The 21,539-nt window shown below is 44.3% G+C and overlaps 2 protein-coding genes across 2 annotated transcripts; both read left to right on the top strand.

The window, feature by feature from the left end:
* The first annotated feature begins 1,238 nt into the window (after positions 1 to 1,238).
* Positions 1,239 to 3,740, top strand: LOC146712503 (protein NLRC3-like). Its single transcript, XM_085443275.1, has 2 exons — positions 1,239 to 2,888; positions 3,574 to 3,740. Exons 1-2 carry the CDS (start codon positions 1,264 to 1,266, stop codon positions 3,635 to 3,637), a joined length of 1,689 nt encoding a protein of 562 aa, XP_085299401.1. The 5' UTR covers positions 1,239 to 1,263; the 3' UTR covers positions 3,638 to 3,740.
* A 319-nt stretch (positions 3,741 to 4,059) lies between these two features.
* LOC146712502 (ribonuclease inhibitor-like) lies at positions 4,060 to 19,525 on the top strand. The gene is made up of 5 exons (XM_085443170.1): positions 4,060 to 4,554; positions 6,294 to 6,488; positions 14,857 to 15,030; positions 17,399 to 17,572; positions 18,248 to 19,525. Exons 1-5 carry the CDS (start codon positions 4,280 to 4,282, stop codon positions 18,255 to 18,257), a joined length of 828 nt encoding a protein of 275 aa, XP_085299296.1. The 5' UTR covers positions 4,060 to 4,279; the 3' UTR covers positions 18,258 to 19,525.
* The last annotated feature ends 2,014 nt before the right edge of the window (positions 19,526 to 21,539 follow it).

Here is a 21,539-nt window from a genome sequence, read left to right as displayed (position 1 = left end):
CCCAAACACCTGAGCAACGGTCGCCCCAGATTCATGCAGATAAAGTGTAAACTCAGATGAATTATACCATCAAATGTTAACGGAAAATATCAGGATGAGTGTCTGTGAGCTGAGAAGGACGTGAAGCGAGCAGTTTATCCCAGAGCTCAAGCTGCTCTGTGTGCAGAGATGAGCTCAGATTCCTGCTGTGATTGATCAACAGTCACAGAAATGTAGACTTGTAGTTATTACTGCAGTATGGTCGCAGCAGATACTGATAAACATGTATTATGAGGATGGATGATCAAGTTTCTCACTCTCTCCTTTAAATCTCAGTTTTTTTCTTCTTCACAGTTTATCTGTTAATTTATTAATGAATAACACTGAAAGAGTTTCTGTTATATTTCCCCTTGAACATCAGCTTATTAGGGCGGCATTAGGAAATAGCCCCCCTCCAAAGAATGAATAAATGAATGATGATAATAATAAAATGATTAAAAAGCAGAGCTCAGAGTGGTAGAATGGTCAAACATGGATCCACGGGTGGTTCAACTGCATTTGGTGACGTGACTAAAGCAAATCTTTCAAATAATCCCACCATCAACAGGATGTTGTCTCCTTTACTACGGTTACTTTACTTGGTCACCGTGTGAATTTCTTTGAAATGAACCAAATTCTTTTATTTGGTTGGTTGTTGCATATTTAACCTCTACAGTCAGGAAAGGAGGAGATGAGGCCTCAACAATGTTGGGTTGTAGCTGTGGTTCAGGTTAGAGTGAGTGTCCATGGAATAAATGTAAGTCAGTGAACTGGAAACATGACTGTGTTCAAACTTTGTTTTCCTTTTTATAATGAGTCTAATCAAAGGTGTACAGAAGTATCTCCACTTTGACTTTTCTGTGTCACCATCAGAGCTTCTGCACAGTGTGGAGAAAGATCCAGAAGCAGAGCTGGACTGCAGACAGCCAGTCAGAGCAGCTGTGTACAAAGTAAGACTGAACATCTGTCTGCTGATGGACTCATTTCTGAAAACTGGACTTCTTGTGTTGTTCAGACATTGAAGAGTTTTCTTTCTCTTTAGTCTCATTGTTTTTCTTTCTTTCAGCAGATGTTGGTCTGCAGGAGGTTTTAGATGAACATAAGATAAGTCTGAGGAGGAGATGTGAACGTGTGACTGAAGGAAGTGATGAAACAGGAAGTAGAGCCCTCCTCAACAGGATCTACACTGAGCTCTACATCACAGAGGGACAGAGTGAGGTGAGGCAGCTGGAGACAGCTTCCAAGATGGACGCCCTCCATGACGCTCCAATCAGGTGCCAGGACATCTTTAAAGCCTTACCTGACCAACAGAGACCCATCAGAGTGGTTCTGACCAACGGCGTGGCTGGTGTTGGAAAAACCTTCTCAGTGCAGAAGTTCACTCTGGACTGGGCAGAGGGCTTGGAGAACCAACATGTCAGTGTGGTGGTTCTGCTTTCATTCAGGGAGCTGAACCTGATCAGAGATGAGCAGTACAGTCTTCTGGAGCTGCTCCATGTTTTCCATCCAACATTACAGAAGGTCACAGCAGAGAAGCTGGCTGTCTCTCCGCTTTTGTTCATCTTTGACGGCCTGGATGAAAGCAGACTTTCATTGGATTTCACCAACAGGAAGCTGCTGTCTGATGTCACACAGAAGTCATCAGTCAGCCAGCTGCTGACAAACCTCATCCAGGGGAATCTGCTTCCCTCGGCTCTCGTCTGGATAACTTCCCGACCCGCAGCAGCCAATCAGATCCCTCCTACATGTGTTGACAGGCTAACAGAAGTACGAGGCTTCACTGACGCCCAGAAGGAGGAGTACTTCAGGAGGAGATTCAGTGATGAAGAGCTGTCCAGCAGAATCATCTCCCACATGAAGACATCCAGGAGCCTCCACATCATGTGTAGTATCCCAGTCTTCTGCTGCATCACTGCTACAGTTCTGGAGCACATGTTGACTACAGAGCAGAGAGGAGAGCTGCCCAAGACCCTGACTGACATGTACTCACACTTCCTGCTGGTTCAGACAAAGAGGAAGAAGAAGAAGTACCATGAGGGACATGAGACGAGTCCACAGGAGCTGATGGAGGCTGACAGGGAAGTTCTTCTGAAGCTGGGGAGGCTGGCATTTGAACATCTGGAGAAAGGAAACATCATGTTCTACCAAGAAGACCTGAAGCATTGTGGTCTGGATGTGACAGAGGCCTCGGTGTACTCAGGAGTTTGTACAGAGATCTTCAAAAGAGAGTGTGTGATCTTCCAGAAACCAGTCTACTGCTTTGTTCATCTGAGCATTCAGGAGTTTCTGGCTGCAGTCTACATGTTCCACTGTCAAATCAACAGGAAGACAGAGGTGCTGAAGATGTTTCTAAAACCAAAATCTTTAATCAAGATGATTTCCAGTGTTTTTGATAACAAAGATCTCCAATCACTTGATGTATTTCTGAGCAGAGCCATGGAGAAATCCCTCCAGAGTAAAAATGGCCACCTGGACCTGTTTGTTCGCTTCCTTCATGGCCTCTGTCTGGAGTCCAACCAGAGACTCTTAGTAGGTCTGCTGGGTCAGACAGAGATCAGTCATGGAACCATCCAGAGAGTCATCAACAACCTGAAGGAGATGAACAGTGATGAAATCTCTCCTGACAGAAGCATCAACATCTTCCACTGTCTGATGGAGATGAACCACCTCTCAGTACATCAGGAGATCCAAGAGTTCCTGAAGTCAGAGAACAGATCACAATTTCTCTCTGAGATCCAGTGCTCAGCTCTGGCCTTCATGCTGCAGATGTCAGAGGAGGTTCTGAATGAGTTGGACCTGCTGAAGTACAACACATCAGAGGGGGGACGACAGAGACTGATTCCAGCTGTGAGGAACTGCAGAAAGGCTCGGTGAGTCCAGATGTGGTCATTAACATCATTGATCAGTGTAGGTTAGTAGTTTAATGTTGAAAATAAAATCAGATTGTAAGCACAAAGTGTTTGTGTCCGTACGCTGCAACCTTCCACACCATTCCTTTATTGTACAGACTCAGCAGCAGCTCCATGGATCCCAAATCCAAGAGTGGAGAACAGATTTGAAGTGTGTCACATCCATGCAGTCACAGCTGTTTCCACCATGTTTCCACTGATATTAATCCTGTTCAATGACACGTTTCATATCAGTGAATATGTTCTTTAGGACGTCCACTGACATGTTTAAGTGTCCTGCTGGAAATCACTCAAATCATCCATGAAATCCATGAAAAATCTTCACCCTCTGTCCTCTCTCTCTCTCCATCCTCCTCACTGCTTCTTTCACTGATAATCACACAAACATCGTATTCAGCTACAAAATAACACAATAATATCATCTGATGATCATTATTATAAGAGCAGGATCCATATTTGATATCAGAGTAACACACTGCTTGGTTATGTGCAGTCATCATCAGTGACTGTGGGTCAAACAGAAGCTCTCTGATTGGTTGCTGACCTTGGTCACCTGTCCACTCTCACCTGTTTGTGTTTGCTCTCTCTTTGCTGTCTCCATCCTCTCTCTCCTTTCTCTCCCTCTCTGTCTTTGTACGTCACTCAGGTCCAATGGAAACAGTGACATTTACAAACCAATCAAAGACAAACTGATCCATGTCAGGTTATAACAATATTCAAAGTGAATACAGGCTGCTGCTGGACACAGACAGGTAACATCATTTTGACTTGCTGTCACCTGGATCTGGACTCATAAACACTGAAGCCCTGAACAGGAATACAAATCATTTCTGCCAACTAGCGACACACCAGCAGATAATGGCTCAGAAAGCTCAAATGAGCCAATCATTTCTGTGTTTAGTTCCCCTGAAATCAGATCTGATATCAGCAGCTCTGAGTTCATTCATCATTATTGTCCAGTGATGAGATTTCTGCTCCGTTTGGTAACAGTCAGCAGGTTTTTCCTGCGTTTGGACGTGAGCAGTCGCACCTGACAGTAGGTAGCAAACAGAGATCATCTTTCCAGCTGGAACTCTTCACTGAGCTGAACTCATTCAAAATGTTCTGGAATCAAAACAGGAAACAGTCCAAATGTGTGTCTTCACTCTGACTCTGGATCAGATCTCAGTGACAGACTGTGGACATTATGGAAGCCTAAATGTGACACCATCTTCCTCCTTCATCTGCAGATTAAAGCCAAACAAAGATTCTCATTAAAAGTCTGCAGGTCTGAGAGAGACTCAATCGTTGTGTCATGTCAAACACAGTAAGAGGAGCTGAAGCACAGATGTGAAGAGCAGATTCATCAGATTATGACCTCACTCTGTTTTGTCTTCATATACATTCAGTCTGTGTTTATAATGCAGATTTTCTGCTTTTATAATAACACATTTTATATTTTCTATCATCACAGACTGACTGAGTGTCGACTCTCAGAGTCTCACTGTGAAGTTGTGGCCTCAGCTCTGAAGTCCAACCTCTCCCATCTGACAGAGCTGGACATGAGTGAGAACAAGTTGCAGGATTCAGGGATGAAGCTTCTGTGTGCTGGACTGGAGAGTCCAAACTGTCGACTGGAGACTCTGAGGTGAGTTCACTGACTGCGGCTGTTGTTGTTTTTCTATATTTCAGGTCTTTGATTGATGTTTGAAACTTTCCTTAGTTCCTAAATGTTCAGGATGTGTCTGAAGACAAATGTGAAGAAGTTTGAGTGCTTTCAGAAATGTTGTCTTTCCAAACGACTGAACAACAGTTTTTACTTTTGGCTCCAAATAGAAGTGACAGACTTGAGCAGGGTTCATTTAAAGGCTGAGAGAAGTGGAGTGGTGACGGGGAGATGTTTGACAGGACAGTGTTTCAGCCTCCACAGGTTCATGTTGTGCTCCATCAGTCAGTGAAGATGAAGTCAGTGCTGATGAGGCTGTAGAGTGTGTGAGGGATGTGAATGAGGATGATGAAGATCTGATGATAGCAGATAAAAACAGGCTGCAGAGACTTTGAGCCATACAGGGCACACAGTGTGTGTACAGAACAGCTGAAATCATTATGGAGGCCTCACTGGGATATGGAAGCATCACAGTACAGCTTCAGTGAAGCATTAAAGTCTCTGATATGAGATGAGAAATGAAGCAGCCAGAGCTTTTTCATGAGTGGAAATCCACTGTGACTGTGAGCTGCTGCTACAGCCTCCAGATTAGCCAGCAGCTCATCCTGCTCAACATTTTCTCACCAACTTTAATGGAAGTGTGATGTTTTCAGCTGGAGTGATGGTCAGGGTGGCCTCCCTCTCCTCTTCTTCTCCTCTTCCTCTTTCATTTGTAAAGCCACTTCTGCTGCTTTCATTCATTTGGAAGTCCTGTAGCTGAGTTTGGGAGAGACTAACAGCCTCGGCAGCAGAGGGGAGAAAGGCTGTAACACCACCACTTTACTCTGTTCTACCTGTCACATCATTTTATCAGGAAACAAATATGCTCATGTTTTTACTATGTTTGTCTTGAAGATGTAAGAAGATCACATGGTGCTTTTTATTATTGTGTTGGTTTGTTTCCTGTCTCTTGGATGGAGCCAGCTGTGCGTTGCCCCTGGGCCTGTGGTCAGAGTGTGTGCTGGATAATCCGGCCCAGGATGAGGCCAAACTGACATGGGATGAAATGTCTGTCACATAATTGAGCTTAGTGTAGTTTCATTTCTGCACAATTTAAAAACAACAAAAACTTTGTTCTGTCTTTTCTATGTTATACTGTAGACTTTCTTTGATACTGTGTCCAAAAGGAGCAGCTTTTACTTTGAAGGGGAGGCGTCTCTGTTTCCTCTTCAGGTTGGATGATGGAAGCAAATGAGTGTGTGATGTTCTTTCAGTGTTGCACTTTGTAGACGTTCCCTGAGCACTGGTCTCACAGCCAGCTGCACATAGAGACCAGTGTTGTTAGTCCAGGTCAGAAGATGACTTGTTGGAATGAAAATGAGCTTGTAGTTTGTCTGCTTTAAGAATGTGACTGGAAAAAGGTGTTGGACTTCAAATATGTCCATTTCTTTCACACTTCACCTTTAAAAGTGAAGCCTTGTGGTTCCTGGAAGGAAAAACACAACTTTTTCAAGTCTTTGTCCTGTTTTTATGATAAATGTACGACTTTAATGTGAAATATTCAGAGTTTTTTCTCTTGTTGTGTTTGTTTGAAGCTGCTTCCTGTTGGCTTCAGCTGTTTGGAGTTTCCATTTTCTAAACTTCTACATTCTGAACCTTCTTCAGCTCTGAACAGATGATGAAACACTGAATGATTTCAAGCTCACACTTTGTCTAATCAACTTACATCATTCTTTATACAGATTGTGGGGCTGTGGGTTGTCAAAGATCAGCTGTGATTATCTGGCAGCAGCACTGAAGTCCAACCCCTCCCATTTGAGAGAGCTGGACCTGAGTACGTACTACGGGTCTTTGACCAAGAACAACCTGCAGGATTCAGGAGTGAAGCATCTGTGTGGTTTCCTGGAGAGTCCAGGATGTGGACTTGAAACTCTGAGGTCAGTCAGCATGTTTTAGTTGTGCTGAGATGAATATGATGTGAAGGTTGTGCTGACACTAAACTGCAGACATCAGGCTGATATTATACTGATCCACACTGAGGATCTTCATGGTAAAGTCTGTTTTCTTCTTCTCTGGTTTAGTCCATTGACTGCAGCAGAACAATGTTCACATTTCAAACAGTGAGACTCAACGTATGGCCCGCGGCCCACACGCGGCCTGCCCACCATTCCTGCTTCAGAGAGAGGGGACCCTGATTAACTGTGTAGTGTTCTTCCTCACAGTTCTAAGTATCAGACACAACAATGAATAATCCACAGCTGACTGTCTTTAGCAGGTCAAAGGTCACGGCACACAGCAGACAGTGGGAAATATTATAATTCTGATCATTTATCAGCACATATCCATATGTATAAAAACAAACCTGACACTGTGAGACTTGATCAGAGGTGTGATCATCACAGCAGAGGCCTTTGTGTCAAAGTCACTGAGGATCAAACAGAAACACATGAAGCAGATTTTCCTGTTCTGGCTTTTTATAGCAGATAACCTTCAAAATCTTCTGGAGTCCATCAAAAACTGAAGCAAACCATGAATCAACATGTGAACATGAGCTGATGCTGCTGAAGTGAAGCAAAGTTACAGAGGTTTGATTACAGACACAGCTGAGAGTTTGTAATCTGTCATCATTTTAAAAGGTTTAAATTTCTTCAGTATTGAACAGCAGAAATGAGGCTTTGTTTTCGGAGGCCGACAGCAGTGAACACAACAGCAGACTGGTGCGTAATAAGCAGTGAATAATGCAGGAAACAGATTTTTGAAGGTAAACTGTTCTTGAAGTACACTGAGAGAGAGAGAGCTGTGCAGGAAGTAAACGTCAAAGTCAGAGAGAATTCATGACGATGTTCATCAAACGTAAAGCGTAGTTTGGATCTTCTTCTGCTGCTGGTTCACTCAGTTTTGGTTGGAGACAGATGAAACCTGCAGCTTCAGGATCTGTGAGCTGTCCACTTTCAGCCCCGACGGCGTGTCCGTGTACGTGCCGTCGAGTGAACGATCCACGCTCTGTGTTTCCATCTTTGTGTGTTTAGCTGCTCTCATTTACTGTTTTATCTGTTTGCTTGTTGTTGAAATACTTTTGGGAGCTTTAACCTGAGATTCTGGCAAAATACATTTATATTAAAAATCGATTCAGGATTGAATGAATCAACATCGCTTTATTCAAATTAAAACCATTTAAATAGGAAAATCCATTTTTTTACAGCCGCCTCTAATGCTGGGTAATGTCAGCTGGTCCATGTGCAGCTGGCTGTGAGGCTCAGGGAGCGTCTACAAAGTGCAACTGTTACGTGCCAAGGGGTGTGGCTTTGCTTTTGTACTCTGTTTTGTGTTCTATTCATCTTTCAGGCGTCAGGCCTCCTCTGATTGGCCAGTTCGAAGTTGATTGGCAGGTGTCTATTGGCTGGACTGGGCTCAGTTGGCCAATCACACTCCAAGGAACACTACAAATGAGCCGCTCCCTGGCCAGCTGGTGGCTGCTGGCTTCTGCTTTCACAAACATTTGCGAACAGGCATCTTTATGTTGTGTGTGGTGGGAGGCTGGACAGGTAAGCCGGGGTACCCTATACACTGGTTGTAGATTTTACTCTGTTAGTCACACTAGGTTATGCGGTTGATGCCACCCTTGTATGTTTTCACTGACTTTTATCGAGTAGCTAGGTAGGCCTTTTGTTTTGCATTTTTCTTTCAGTTAGGCTAGGCCCTGGAAGCTACTGACCTCTTTTTGTTTTATTACTTTCTTTGATTTGGATCAACCGCCCAGTCCTCCTCCCCCACCTCTTTACTGTTGTTAAATTTGACTATCCAGGCAAGCACCCAATAAATCCTGCCTGATACTTAACTGTTTTGTGGTCTTCCTCCTTCATTGATTGTGGTTGTCCAGTGTTGCTGTCTCCTTCCTACCTTTGCCTCCGCCATGGTGGGGGGGACGTAACACAAGTGGGGGCTCATCCGGGATCGTTGTATGTGGTGGACAACCTGTATTAATGAGGACGGTGCCGTGATTTTAGGGTGTCTACGTTTCATAGTATCAGCCGGAGATGGGTTTCGACCTGCCTGGTTTTGTTAGTCACCCTAGCGTTGACAAAGTTGACTTGTGTCGCAAAGACGACCTGTTGGGTATTGCTGCCCAGTATAACCTTTCCGTACCAAAGTATGGAGTGAAGAAGGATATTAAGCAGGCTTTGTTGGAGGGATTATTCGAGTTGGGGATTTTAATCAGCCCTGTTCCAGCTGGGGTGCCTTCTCAGGACCCTTCAGTTTCCCCTGGTGCCTCTGCTGATCTAGCTTCTCCAGAGAGAACTGATGAGCAAGCGCTGCCTGCTACACCTCCGGGTGCCCAAGTTAACTCTGATGCGGCTCCCCAAACTCTGCCTCGCTTTAAGCCTTTCACTCCGGAATCCCAAACATCTAGCAGTGATGCAAAGCTTAAGGTTCGCTTACTGCGTTTACAGTTGGAGGCACAAGAGAAGGATAAGGTGCGTAAAGCGGATTATGATCTCCGGCTGGAGGTCTGTAGGCTGGAGATAGAAGCTGGAAAGGAAGTCAGGTTAAAGCAGCTTGAAGTAGAAGCACTGAGGGTGTCATCAGGACAGAAAACAGATGCCACTAAAGAAATCCCGAAAGTCTCCCCGGAAAGTTTTAACGTTGGCAAACATATTGCCCTAGTACCTACCTTTCATGAGACTGAGGTAGATTCGTACTTCAACGCTTTTGGAAAGGTGGCTACTGCTCTGAAATGGCCAAGAGACGTGTGGCCCATATTACTTCAGTGTAAATTAGTGGGCAAAGCTCAGGAGGTAGTAGCTTCACTTTCGCTAGAGCAAAGCATGAAATACGACGTGTTGAAGGAAACAATTGTACGTGCCTACGAACTGGTACCTGAGGCCTACAGGCAGAAATTTAGGAACCATAAGAAGTCTAGCAGTCAAACATATGTGGAGTTCGCACATGAAAAAGGGGCTCTTTTTGATAAATGGTGCGCTGCTAACGGAGTTGGGGATGAGTATGAGTCGCTGCGTGAGTTAATGCTACTGGAGGATTTTAAAAATTCATTACCTGAGAGGCTCATAATGTTCTTAAACGAACAGAAGGTGACGTCCATGTCCAAAGCAGCTGTGTTGGCCGATGAGTTTGTGCTAACTCATAAGAATGTTTTTACCCCTGTTTCCCATCCAGATAGGCCCACAGCCATGCGCTCAGCACGGCTTGAGTCTAGTTGCTCTGCTGCGAGGCCAGTGAGGCCAATGAGGGGGCCCTCGCCTTCCCACGGTGAGCGTGAATGCTTTTATTGCCACAAGAGGGGTCATCTCATCGCGGAATGTCAGGCATTAAAGCGTAAACAGCAACTATCCTCACAACCAAAAGGGGTGGGATTGATTAAAGCCACAGAGACTGGGAGGGCATTTCAACCAAACACTAACCACCCTGACCCCTGTTTCAGACCATTCGTTCTAGAGGGAGTGGTTTCGCTGACTGGGAATCCAAATGATCAACAACCAGTAAAAATACTGAGAGATACAGGGGCCTCTCAGTCCATCATTAGAGAAAACGTCTTACCGTTTTCTGAGGAGTCATTTTGCCAGTCCAGTGTTATTGTCCAGGGAGTAGAACTCGGATTTGTATCTGCCCCTTTGCACACTATTCACATTCAGTCTTCATTAGTCAGCGGAGTTGTTAAAGTGGCTATTCGTTCTGCGTTGCCCATACCAGGCATTGACTTCATCCTAGGTAATGACCTTGCTGGAGGCAAGGTCATACCCATTCCTGAAGTGTTAGACAGACCCGAGCTGAGCCGGGATTCTGACTCAGCCCAAGACCAGCTTCCCATCTTTCCAGCTTGTGTAGTTACGAGGGCCCAGACAAAAAAGTATGGTCCTGACTTGGCCGATTCCTTCATGAGGTCAGATCCCGTTGGTGATGTGATTAACTTTACCTCTGGATCTAAGGTTCAGGCCACAGTTCCACCTGCTGACAAAACACAACCAGTTCTGGATTTGCCAGTCTCCCGAGAGGAGTTCATTTTTGCACAGAAAAATGATGTAACCCTGTCCAAGTGTCATTCCTCCACTCTCAGTCAACAGGATGCCAAAGGGAAAAAGCTGGCTTACTTCTCTGACGAAGGTCTTCTGATGCGCAGATGGACAAGTGAGGTCTCGGAAGACGCTGACTGGTCTGCAGTTTATCAGGTGGTGGTACCTACTGCTTATCGTACCCAGGTACTGTCCTTAGCACATGACCATCCATGGTCAGGACATTTGGGGGTTAATAAAACATACACCAGAATTCTGAAACATTTCTTCTGGCCCGGACTGAAATCTGATGTTGTTCAATACTGCCGTACTTTCCATGTATGTCAAATGACCGGCAAGCCAAACCAAGTAATCCCCCCCGCTCCTCTCTGTCCTATCCCAGTAATAGAGGAGCCATTTCAAAAAGTGATTGTTGACTGTGTGGGGCCTCTACCTAAAGCTAAAACTGGAAACCAGTTTCTGTTGACGATCATGTGCGTTTCGACCAGGTTTCCCGAGGCAATCCCACTACGGAGAATAACAGCTCAGATTGTTGTCAAAGCACTGTTGAGATTCTTTTCAACCTTTGGTCTGCCTAAGGTTGTGCAAACAGACCAAGGCACTAACTTTAAGTCTAGAGTGTTTGCCCAAGCCCTGAAAACATTAGGCATTGAACACATAACCTCGAGTTCTTACCATCCTGAAAGTCAGGGGGCACTAGAGAGGTTTCATCAGACTTTGAAGTCTATGTTAAGGAAACACTGTTATAGTTCCCAACGGGACTGGGATGAAAGTGTTCCACTTGTTTTATTTGCCTGTCGGGAAGCAACCCAAGAATCTCTGGGATTTAGTCCCAGTGAGCTTGTGTTTGGGCGTGAGATGAGGGGTCCTTTGAAGGTTTTTAAAGAGAGGCTGGCTACACCGGTTGACAACACCAAAAGCCTTCCAGAGTACGTCAAGACACTGAATGACAGGTTGAAGAGGGCTTATTCCTTAACCAGGAACGTATTAGCCACGTCACAAGCGAAAATGAAGAGACACTTTGATCAGCGGGCTGTTGACCGTTCATTTCTGCCAGGTGACAGAGTGCTCCTTCTCCTTCCGGTGCCCGGCTCCTCTCTCTCCGTTAGGTTCTCTGGTCCTTATGTTGTAGAGAGAAAACTCAGCAAGACTAACTACATTATTCAGACCCCGGATCGCAGACGTCCCACTCGGGTGTGTCATGTCAACATGATGAAGCTGTACAACTCTCGTGAACCTTCAGCTGTGCCATCTGTGGTCCAAGAGCAAGTGGTTACGTCTCCGATGGCTTCGGTGACCAAGGTGGAGATTACTCCAGATGAAGATGGGTTGGTGTTACGAGGTGCTGAGCCTCAAAGTGCTCGACTAGGTAATTCTGTGATATTGTCAACCCTAACACGATACCTGTCCCACCTTCCTGCTGAACAGAGCAATGATATTATAACACTCATATCGGGATTCCCATCTCTGTTCAGTGATATCCCGTCTCAAACCACTGTCATAAAACATGATGTGGTGCTCACTAACCCTACACCAATCAAACAGCGCGCTTATCGGGTTAGTCCTGCAAAGAGGGAAATCATAAAACAGGAAGTTGAGTATCTTCTTCAGAATGGATTTGCAGTGCCAAGCTCCAGCTCTTGGAGTTCACCATGTCTCTTAGACACTAAGTCAGATGGAAGCCCAAGATTCTGTACAGACTTCCGAAAGGTGAACTCTGTCACTGTACCCGATGCACATCCCTTACCCCTTATCGATGACTGCATTGATGAAATAGGGCCTGCAAAATACATCACTAAACTCGATATGTTAAAAGGGTATTGGCAAGTGCCTTTGACACAGCAAGCATCTGAGATTTCAGCTTTTGTCACCCCTGACCACTTCCTGCAGTATACGGTTATGCCTTTTGGCATGTGCAATGCCCCTGCAACGTTTCAGAGACTGGTTAACAAAGTGTTGGGAAACATCCCTAACTGCCGAGCATACTTAGATGACATTGTTGTGTATAGCAGTGACTGGTCCACCCACATAGCTACATTAAAAGAAGTCTTCATTAGCCTAGACAGTGCGTCTCTCACTTTGAACCTTGCCAAATGTGATTTCGCTAGAGGCAGTGTCCTCTACCTTGGCCAGCAAGTTGGTCTAGGGCAAGTGCGCCCTGCAGATGCCAAAGTCATTGCGATTAGGGAGTTCCCCCAACCAACCACCAGGAGAGAACTGCGGCGGTTCCTTGGGATGATAGGATATTACCGACGGTTTTGTAAAAATTTCTCTTCTGTTGCTGCCCCTCTCACTGATTTAACCAGCCCCTCAAAGCCGTTTATTTGGTCTGGGAGTTGTCAGCAGGCTTTCGAAAGCCTTAAGGGCTTACTTTGTTGCACCCCTGTTTTGTCTGCTCCTAACTTCTCTTTACCATTCAAACTGGAAATAGATGCCAGCGCAGTTGGGGCGGGAGCGGTGCTTCTCCAGGAGGATACCCAGGGCATTGACCATCCTGTGAGTTACTTCTCTCGGAAGTTTGACAAACACCAGCTCAGGTATTCTACCATTGAAAAGGAGACCCTTTTGAAGTCTATACAGAGTCAGGTCAGAGGTCAGTCCAAGTATTCACAGATCACAACCCTTTAGTTTTCCTCTCCAAGATGTATAATCACAACCAGCGGCTTATGCGTTGGTCACTGATTATTCAGAATTATACCCTCAAAATCCATCACAAAAAAGGTTCAGAAAACATTGTAGCAGACGCACTCTCCCGTGCTGTTTAGAGAGGTTACCAAACCCTAAGTTTGGTTTTTGAAGGGTGAGAGTGTTACGTGCCAAGGGGTGTGGCTTTGCTTTTGTACTCTGTTTTGTGTTCTATTCATCTTTCAGGCGTCAGGCCTCCTCTGATTGGCCAGTTCGAAGTTGATTGGCAGGTGTCTATTGGCTGGACTGGGCTCAGTTGGCCAATCACACTCCAAGGAACACTACAAATGAGCTGCTCCCTGGCCAGCTGGTGGCTGCTGGCTTCTGCTTTGACAAACATTTGCGAACAGGCATCTTTATGTTGTGTGTGGTGGGAGGCTGGACAGGTAAGCCGGGGTACCCTATACACTGGTTGTAGATTTTACTCTGTTAGTCACACTAGGTTATGCGGTTGATGCCACCCTTGTATGTTTTCACTGACTTTTATCGAGTAGCTAGGTAGGCCTTTTGTTTTGCATTTTTCTTTCAGTTAGGCTAGGCCCTGGAAGCTACTGACCTCTTTTTGTTTTATTACTTTCTTTGATTTGGATCAACCGCCCAGTCCTCCTCCCCCACCTCTTTACTGTTGTTAAATTTGACTATGCAGGCAAGCACCCAATAAATCCTGCCTGATACTTAACTGTTCTGTGGTCTTCCTCCTTCATTGATTGTGGTTGTCCAGTGTTGCTGTCTCCTTCCTACCTTTGCCTCCGCCATGGTGGGGGGGACGTAACAGCAACACTGAAAGAACATCATCCATAAATATTGAGTAATAACTGGACTCTCATACAGCGAGACTCAAATGCCTTTAAACATCAGCTTATCCTGCTGATCCAAGTCCAACACTGAGTTTGTAAAAACATGTTTGTCAATCATTTTGTTTGGTTTCTGAGGAAAATGATTCAATAACTTGCTGCTAATACACAACATTTCATCATATTTCCTCATAACCATCTTTTGTCTGACCATTTGATCCCATTTGAATTTGCAATAAAGGATCCACAGAGTTCGGTGACAATAATGACAGTAGATGTTTGTGTGAAAGTGCTGGAAGCAAATGAGTGTGTGATGTTCTTTCAGTGTTGCACTTTGTAGACGCTCCCTGAGCACTGGTCTCACAGCCAGCTGCACAAAGAGACCAGTGTTGTTAGTCCAGGTCAGAAGATGACTTGTTGGAATGAAAATGAGCTTGTAGTTTGTCTGCTTTAATAATGTGACTGGAAAAAGGTGTTGGACTTCAAATATGTCCATTTCTTTCACACTTCACCTTTAAAAGTGAAGCCTTGTGGTTCCTGGAAGGAAAAACACGACTTTTTCAGGTCTTTGTCCTGTTTTTATGATAAATGTACGACTTTAATGTGAAACATTCAGAGTTTTTTCTCTTGTTGTGTTTGTTTGAAGCAGCTTCCTGTTGGCTTCAGCTGTTTGGAGTTTCCATTTTCTAAACTTCTACATTCTGAACCTTCTTCAACTCGGAACAGATGATGAAACACTGAATGATTTCAAGCTCACACCTTGTCTAATCAACTTACATCTTTCATTCTTTATACAGATTGAGGGACTGTGGGTTGTCAGAGATCAGCTGTGATGATCTGGCAGCAGCACTGAAGTCCAACCCCTCCCATCTGAGAGAGCTGGACCTGAGCTGGAACAAGCTGCGGGATTCAGGACTGAAGCATCTGTGTGGTTTCCTGGTGAGTCCAGGATGTGGACTTGAAACTCTGAGGTCAGTCAGCATGTTTTAGTTGTGCTGAGATGAAAATGATGTGAAAGTTGTCCTGACACTAAACTGCAGACATCAGGCTGATATTATACTGATCCACACTGAGGATCTTCATGGTAAAGTCTGTTTTCTTCTTCTCTGGTTTAGTCCATTGACTGCAGCAGAACAATGTTCACATTTCAAACCTTCGAAGAAGAAGAAAAATCCTCCACTGGATAATTCACTGTGAAACTCTCCAACTCTTCATTCCACCTTAAAGTCTGTGTGACACTGAAATCCAAAGCAAAATGTGCGTTTGCTTTACAGACAGCAGTCCAACACAAACATACACACATCATCCAAAACACAGTCCAACATCCAAATCTCCTCCACTGCCAGCATGAATGATGGGAAAGAGAAGGAGGAACACTCTGACATTCAGGGTTAGAAAGTTTCATGAAGCGGACTGTGAAGATCAAAGCTGCATTAGAAAGCTTACATGAATGAATGAGTGGACAGAAGTGGACAGAGATCATCTGAAGCACTTCAAAGGCTTTAAATCAGCACATTTCTCTTTATTATTTATCAACTCTGTTAGTTTCTCTCAGTTTTCTGTGGAATGAAGCTAACAGCAGGCTAATAAGATGCTGACCAATAGGTTTCTATTAAAGGTTGTAATTTGTATATGAAAAAGTGCTTTGGCTCAGCAGGGATCAGCTTGCAGGTAGAATACAGCTGCTGGATGGGATTAGCATGTCATAGCTATCTACCAAACTGCTAACTGGGGGATTTCAGGCCATCTATGGATCATTTTTGCTAACTGTTTATTCAGCTTAGGCTCACAGGGCTGCAGCCTGTGCCCTAGCTGTCATAGGGCAAGAGGCGTGGTCCACCTGCACAGGTGAGCAGTCCATCACAGGGCCAACAGAGAGAGACAGAGAAGCACTCTCTCACATCCACACCTACAGCCAATTTAGAAGCACCAATGAACCTAAGCAGCATTTCATTGGACTGTGGGAGAACATCCAACCTCCACAGAAAGGCCAACAAGCTTCAACCTACAACCTTCTTGCTTTAAGGCACTAGTGCGAACCACTTTCCCCCATTTCAGCCCAAATCCTGCATCTTCCTGTTTCTGACTCCAGGCCAGCTCCACTAACACTTTCTCATCAGACACTGCCACCTAGTGGAGGAAGTCTTAGTTCCATTTGAAGCTTCAGATTACAGTTAGTTCCTTTACAAAGAGGTGGAGGTGGTGGGGCCACAGCACCATCATCACTGAGTGCCATAGGACACTTAACCTTTGTTTCCATATGCTGGGAACTTCCTGTTGTTCCAAGGAGGACTGGAAAATGTGTGAAAATCTCCCAGTCAGTTCCTCACAGCACACTTCAATCATTTCCCTCCCACAGCATCAGGACCAGGGCTTTTTCTCTCTTTGCTCCCACTAAGAGATTTCCACACAAACACCTCATCAGTGGGACTCTCAGAGCTACCAGCCCTTTGCTAAAATCACAAAGCTCTTCATTGAAATCAATGATATCAAAGCTGGAATCCAATGAGTCCAAGTCTTCTGCTGATTCAGCATCACATTCATCTTTGCTCCTTGTCCTGCATCCCCACCATGGACTTCATTCCTTTCCAAGCCAGCCTTGAGTGTCCTTTATTCAGCTCATCCTCTGCTTTACTTTTACACCTGATTTTAGCTGCTTTGTCTCTCTTTCAACAAGTTTCTGTGCCTCAATCTTTTTCTTCTCTCCCTCATAACAAGACAGCTTCTTCTGCCTGAGAACATGTTGGAGTGATTTACTAATCCAGGGCTGCTTATTGGGGAAAATACTTCCTGTTTTCAAAGTAATCCCCATTTTTCCCAGAAAGAAATGTAAGTAGAAATCGATGATCTAAGTGAGAACACGAGCCTTTAAAAAGTCCCAGTGGGTGCAGTCAAAGCAGTCCCTCAGTCCCAGTATAGAGTCTTTGGTCCAGACTGGAACAACTGTGTGCCCAGTTTGAGCTCTCTTCAGTCCTGTGACCTGACAGACCCAGAGGGGCCATCACATCACATTTAGAAGCTCCCCTAATGGAGCCACAACACATGTCCAATACTTAGTCTGTCTTGTTGGACCAACTGGAAGAAATGATTCAAGGACTTAGTCACAGAACAGAGATTCAAATCTCCAAAATCCAACTGGCTGCATCAGGACATATAGTCTGAAACTCTGCACAGTTTCCTGTTTGAAGCTGCTTCCTGTTGGCTTCAGCTGTTTGGAGTTTCCATTTTCTAAACTTCTACATTCTGAACCTTCTTCAGCTCTGAACAGATGATGAAACACTGAATGATTTCAAGCTCACACCTTGTCTAATAAACTTACATCTTTCATTCTTTATACAGATTGAGGCGCTGTGGTTTGTCAGAGATCAGCTGTGATTATCTGGCAGCAGCGCTGAAGTCCAACCCCTCCCATCTGAGATTGCTGAACCTGTACGGAAACAACCTGAAGGATCCAGATGTGAAGAAGCTGTCTGATCTTAAGCAGAGTCCAGACTACAGACTGGAGAATCTTCTGTAAGTAGAGTGATGGAGTGAGTGGGTGGTGCTGTCAGCAGTATTGTACTAAACACAGTCAGTATGAAACAAAGATCCATTGTTTCCTGTAAAGCTGCAGCTTCTCAGTGAAGCTGTGAGAGGAGAATGGTGACAGGCTTCAGGATTGGACACAAACACTTCCTGTTTCTCACCTTTATGGTCACCATAGTAACGGCTGACAGGCTCTGATCAAACACTGTCAACAGCCAATCAGCTCTCTGAACAAAGCAGCACCCAGACCAATGACTGCATTCATTTCCAAGTTTAAAGCAGTGAAGAACACAGTCTGTAGGTGAGGAAGAATTTAGTGAGAGCAGATGTTTGGATGGAATTCCTCCAGTTAACAGCTGGAACCGTCCATCTGGATTGTTGGGCTTGTTGTTGGGGTTCCTACAGAGCTCAGAGTGGACACACCAAGGTTCTTCTAATGAATGAAAGTCCAAACTCAAACTAGGAGGGAAAAACATTTTCAGCAACTTCAATAAAAATCCAAAGATTAGAAAAAGTGAAGCAACAATGAGTCCTAGTACAGTCCCAGCACTGAAGTCCCTGCTGCTCTTTATACTGGATGTGCTGCATCACTGACTGACAGCTGATGAAGAGTCTCTGGAAACACTCGTTTATCTCCTCTGCTCTTCCTTCTTCTCTCTGCAGGTGGAGCTGATGATGGTAAACAGGACGGTGTGTGTGCTGAGAGAGGAGGAGCTGTGTCCTGATGATCCAGAGAGGTTGAAGCAGCAGCAGACGCTTTCCTTTTTGTCTCCATAATGTCTCCATAATGCTCCAATGTTATCTGCTCCAGAAACACACTGTGCAGAAGCTCTGATGGTGACACAGAAAAGTCAAAGTGGAGATACTTCTGTCCACCTTTGATTAGACTCATTATAAAAAGGAAAACAAAGTTTGAACACAGTCATGTTTCCAGTTCACTGACTTACATTTATTCCATGGACACTCACTCTAACCTGAACCACAGCTACAACCCAACATTGTTGAGGCCTCATCTCCTCCTTTCCTGACTGTAGAGGTTAAATATGCAACAACCAACAAATAAAAGAATTTGGTTCATTTCAAAGAAATTCACACGGTGACCAAGTAAAGTAACCGTAGTAAAGGAGACAACATCCCATTGATGGTGGGATTATTTGAAAGATTTGCTTTAGTCACGTCACCAAATGCAGTTGAACCACCCGTGGATCCATGTTTGACCATTCTACCATTCTGAGCTCTGCTTTTTAATCATTTTATTATTATCATCATTCATTTATTCATTCTTTGGAGGGGGGCTATTTCCTAATGCCGCCCTAATAAGCTGATGTTCAAGGGGAAATATAACAGAAACTCTTTCAGTGTTATTCATTAATAAATTAACAGATAAACTGTGAAGAAGAAAAAACTGAGATTTAAAGGAGAGAGTGAGAAACTTGATCATCCATCCTCATAATACATGTTTATCAGTATCTGCTGTGACCATACTGCAGTAATAACTACAAGTCTACATTTCTGTGACTGTTGATCAATCACAGCAGGAATCTGAGCTCATCTCTGCACACAGAGCAGCTTGAGCTCTGGGATAAACTGCTCGCTTCACGTCCTTCTCAGCTCACAGACACTCATCCTCATATTTTCCGTTAACATTTGATGGTATAATTCATCTGAGTTTACACTTTATCTGCATGAATACAGAAAAACAGACCCAAACACCATAAACCATCAGTTTCACCATGTAGAATATATTGTTGTTTCCTTGCTTTTAATTCAGAGAAAAACTCTGATTTTGATTTTCTCTGTTCTCTTTGCTGCTGATTCTCTATCTCATCTTCGCTCTCAAACATTTAAAAAGCAGCGAGTCTGCAGCTGAGGGAACACAAACTCAAACTGTCGGAACAGGTTTGATTGTATCTTGTGTTTATTAATTTGGTGATTCATCAAATGTATAACTGTCATAATCTGCTGCTGAGTCTTTTACGCTGATGAAAATGCAGAAAACACAGATCACAACCACCAGTTCAACCAATCACATTCATTCCACTTTGATCTGTGACAAACTGATGCATTCATCTCTGTTTTTTTTTTTTTTTTTTTTTTTTTTTTTTAAGTGACATCAGAAACAGCAGCATGTGACATCACGTGATGGCGGAGCTTCAGTTCATCCTTTGTCATCTTTTTTTTTTTTTTTAATAGGACAGGGGGAAAGAATGAAAGAAAACCAAAGGGGAGAAGAGACGGTGAGAAGGGGGGGAAGAGAGAAAAAAAACAAACAACAAAAAAAAAACTCCTGGGTCACCTGTATGGAGAAAAAAACAAACAAACAGAGGAGACAGCAAACAAGAAAGAGCAACATAATAATAGAAAAAAAAAAGCACCATCACAATAAACTAGCTAGTCATAGATATCAATAGTTACTAAATAATAGACGATATTGTTCAGCACGCAAGATAGACAGCGCACAGTGTGCTTTGAGGCAGCAGCCAAGAAAGCTGTAGTCCGCGTCTGTGAATACCCATGTGTACACCTGTGTGCATACCTGTGTGGATCAGCATGCTTGCATTCCAAAGGTTTCTCCATGTAATGATCTGCTAGGGAGTGTGGGGAGCCACAGCCCTGTCCTCTATGGTATCAAGCAGGTATGGAGGAGATCAAAACTCCAGACATCCAGAGGCCCCCAGAACACAAGAGACCAAGGAAGACCCACAGAGGGGCAGCTGCGCCACTGTCCCAGTAAGAGCTAAGGAGAGTCCCAGATGAGGGCTCATTCAGCAGCCGCGGAGCAGAAGCCAGGGGGAGTTGCAGTGATGCGCCCGTGGGCTCCGCCGGCAGCCAGCTGTGCCTGAGTGACCGAGCCCCAGGCCGACTGTTAAAGTGTTGCGTTAGACTGCTATATATTTTTGTGTTCTTTATGCTGTAGATTTTTTCATGTCTCTGGAATAGTTGCAGCAATAAGGATGATTTTCTGTAAAATCATATTGATATGAGTCGTGAGTTATTCGTAGATGAGCGTTAGATTAGTTTGATGGGTTAACTCAGAGAGCTGAAGATATGGTGGACATGCTGACCTCGCTCCGTGGTGTACAGGGCTGTTTACCCTCATGATTAATATTCACAATAAAAACATGAGGCGAACATCATGAAGTCTGTGTGTGTTTCATAGTGTCGAACCACCTTTGTACAGTTAAACCTAACAGTTACTACATGACGGAAACACCAACGTTATTTCTTTTATGCGTTTATCAGGTCACGCTGATTATTGAACAAAAATCCAAACATCAGCTGTTAATCGAATTTTTTTGCTCTCTCTCCTCCTTAAACATGTTTTTAATGTTAGTTATAATTCAGAATTGGCGACTGGAACACGTATGACACATACGAACATCAGGAGATAAAAACTCGATAAATATAACCTCAGTAAATGAAGTCAGTGTACAGTGGGGGTTATTACAGCTGTGTACCGGGGCCTGCGCTTTGTCGGTGGTAATAACAGCTCGGTTGCTTGCGAGGCGAGCGGGTCTGTCCCACACTTTGCCGTGAGCAGGGTTCATACGCCTTTTTCAGGGTCAAATTCAAGCACTTTTAAAGCACTTTCAAGGTCCCTTTTCAAGCTTTTCCAGCACATCAGCCCCCCCGCCAAAAAAAAAAAAAAAAGAATGCATGTTTCAATTCGCATTACCTCAGTAAGACCATGTGAAAATGAAAACAAATCATCCTACGTTAACTTAAATACCTTTGTTCAACTTTTGCTAAGAAATAGAAAAACGCACCACACAAAAATACAGTGGAACCCCGACTTACAAATGCCCCATTTCACGAAAAATTCAAGTTACGAAGGCACTGAATGGCAATATTTCTGCCAGTGTTATGGCAAAATGCCCGAGTAACGAAATCCGCTGGCTCCGATTGGCTGAGCCTACAACGCCCACAATGCCTTCCGAATCATGTGACAACCCCT

The sequence above is a fragment of the Copadichromis virginalis genome, linkage group LG3, assembly GCF_057382275.1.
Source record: "Copadichromis virginalis isolate Kocher_CV1m ecotype Utaka linkage group LG3, C_Virginalis_male_GT1.1, whole genome shotgun sequence".
Taxonomy (NCBI): domain Eukaryota; kingdom Metazoa; phylum Chordata; class Actinopteri; order Cichliformes; family Cichlidae; genus Copadichromis; species Copadichromis virginalis.
The sequence above is the reverse complement of the archived record's forward strand: the minus strand, read 5'-3'. Positions and strand labels throughout refer to the sequence as shown.

Excerpts from the sequence above, each read along its gene's own strand:
- LOC146712503 (XM_085443275.1), top strand. The coding sequence starts at position 1,264 with ATGGACGCCCTCCATGACGCTCCAATCAGGTGCCAGGACATCTTTAAA. Across the intron at positions 2,889-3,573 it reads AGGAACTGCAGAAAGGCTCG|GTCCAATGGAAACAGTGACA; the intron begins GTGAGTCCAGAT and ends TACGTCACTCAG.
- LOC146712502 (XM_085443170.1), top strand. The coding sequence starts at position 4,280 with ATGACCTCACTCTGTTTTGTCTTCATATACATTCAGTCTGTGTTTATA. Across the intron at positions 4,555-6,293 it reads TGTCGACTGGAGACTCTGAG|ATTGTGGGGCTGTGGGTTGT; the intron begins GTGAGTTCACTG and ends TTCTTTATACAG. Across the intron at positions 6,489-14,856 it reads TGTGGACTTGAAACTCTGAG|ATTGAGGGACTGTGGGTTGT; the intron begins GTCAGTCAGCAT and ends TTCTTTATACAG.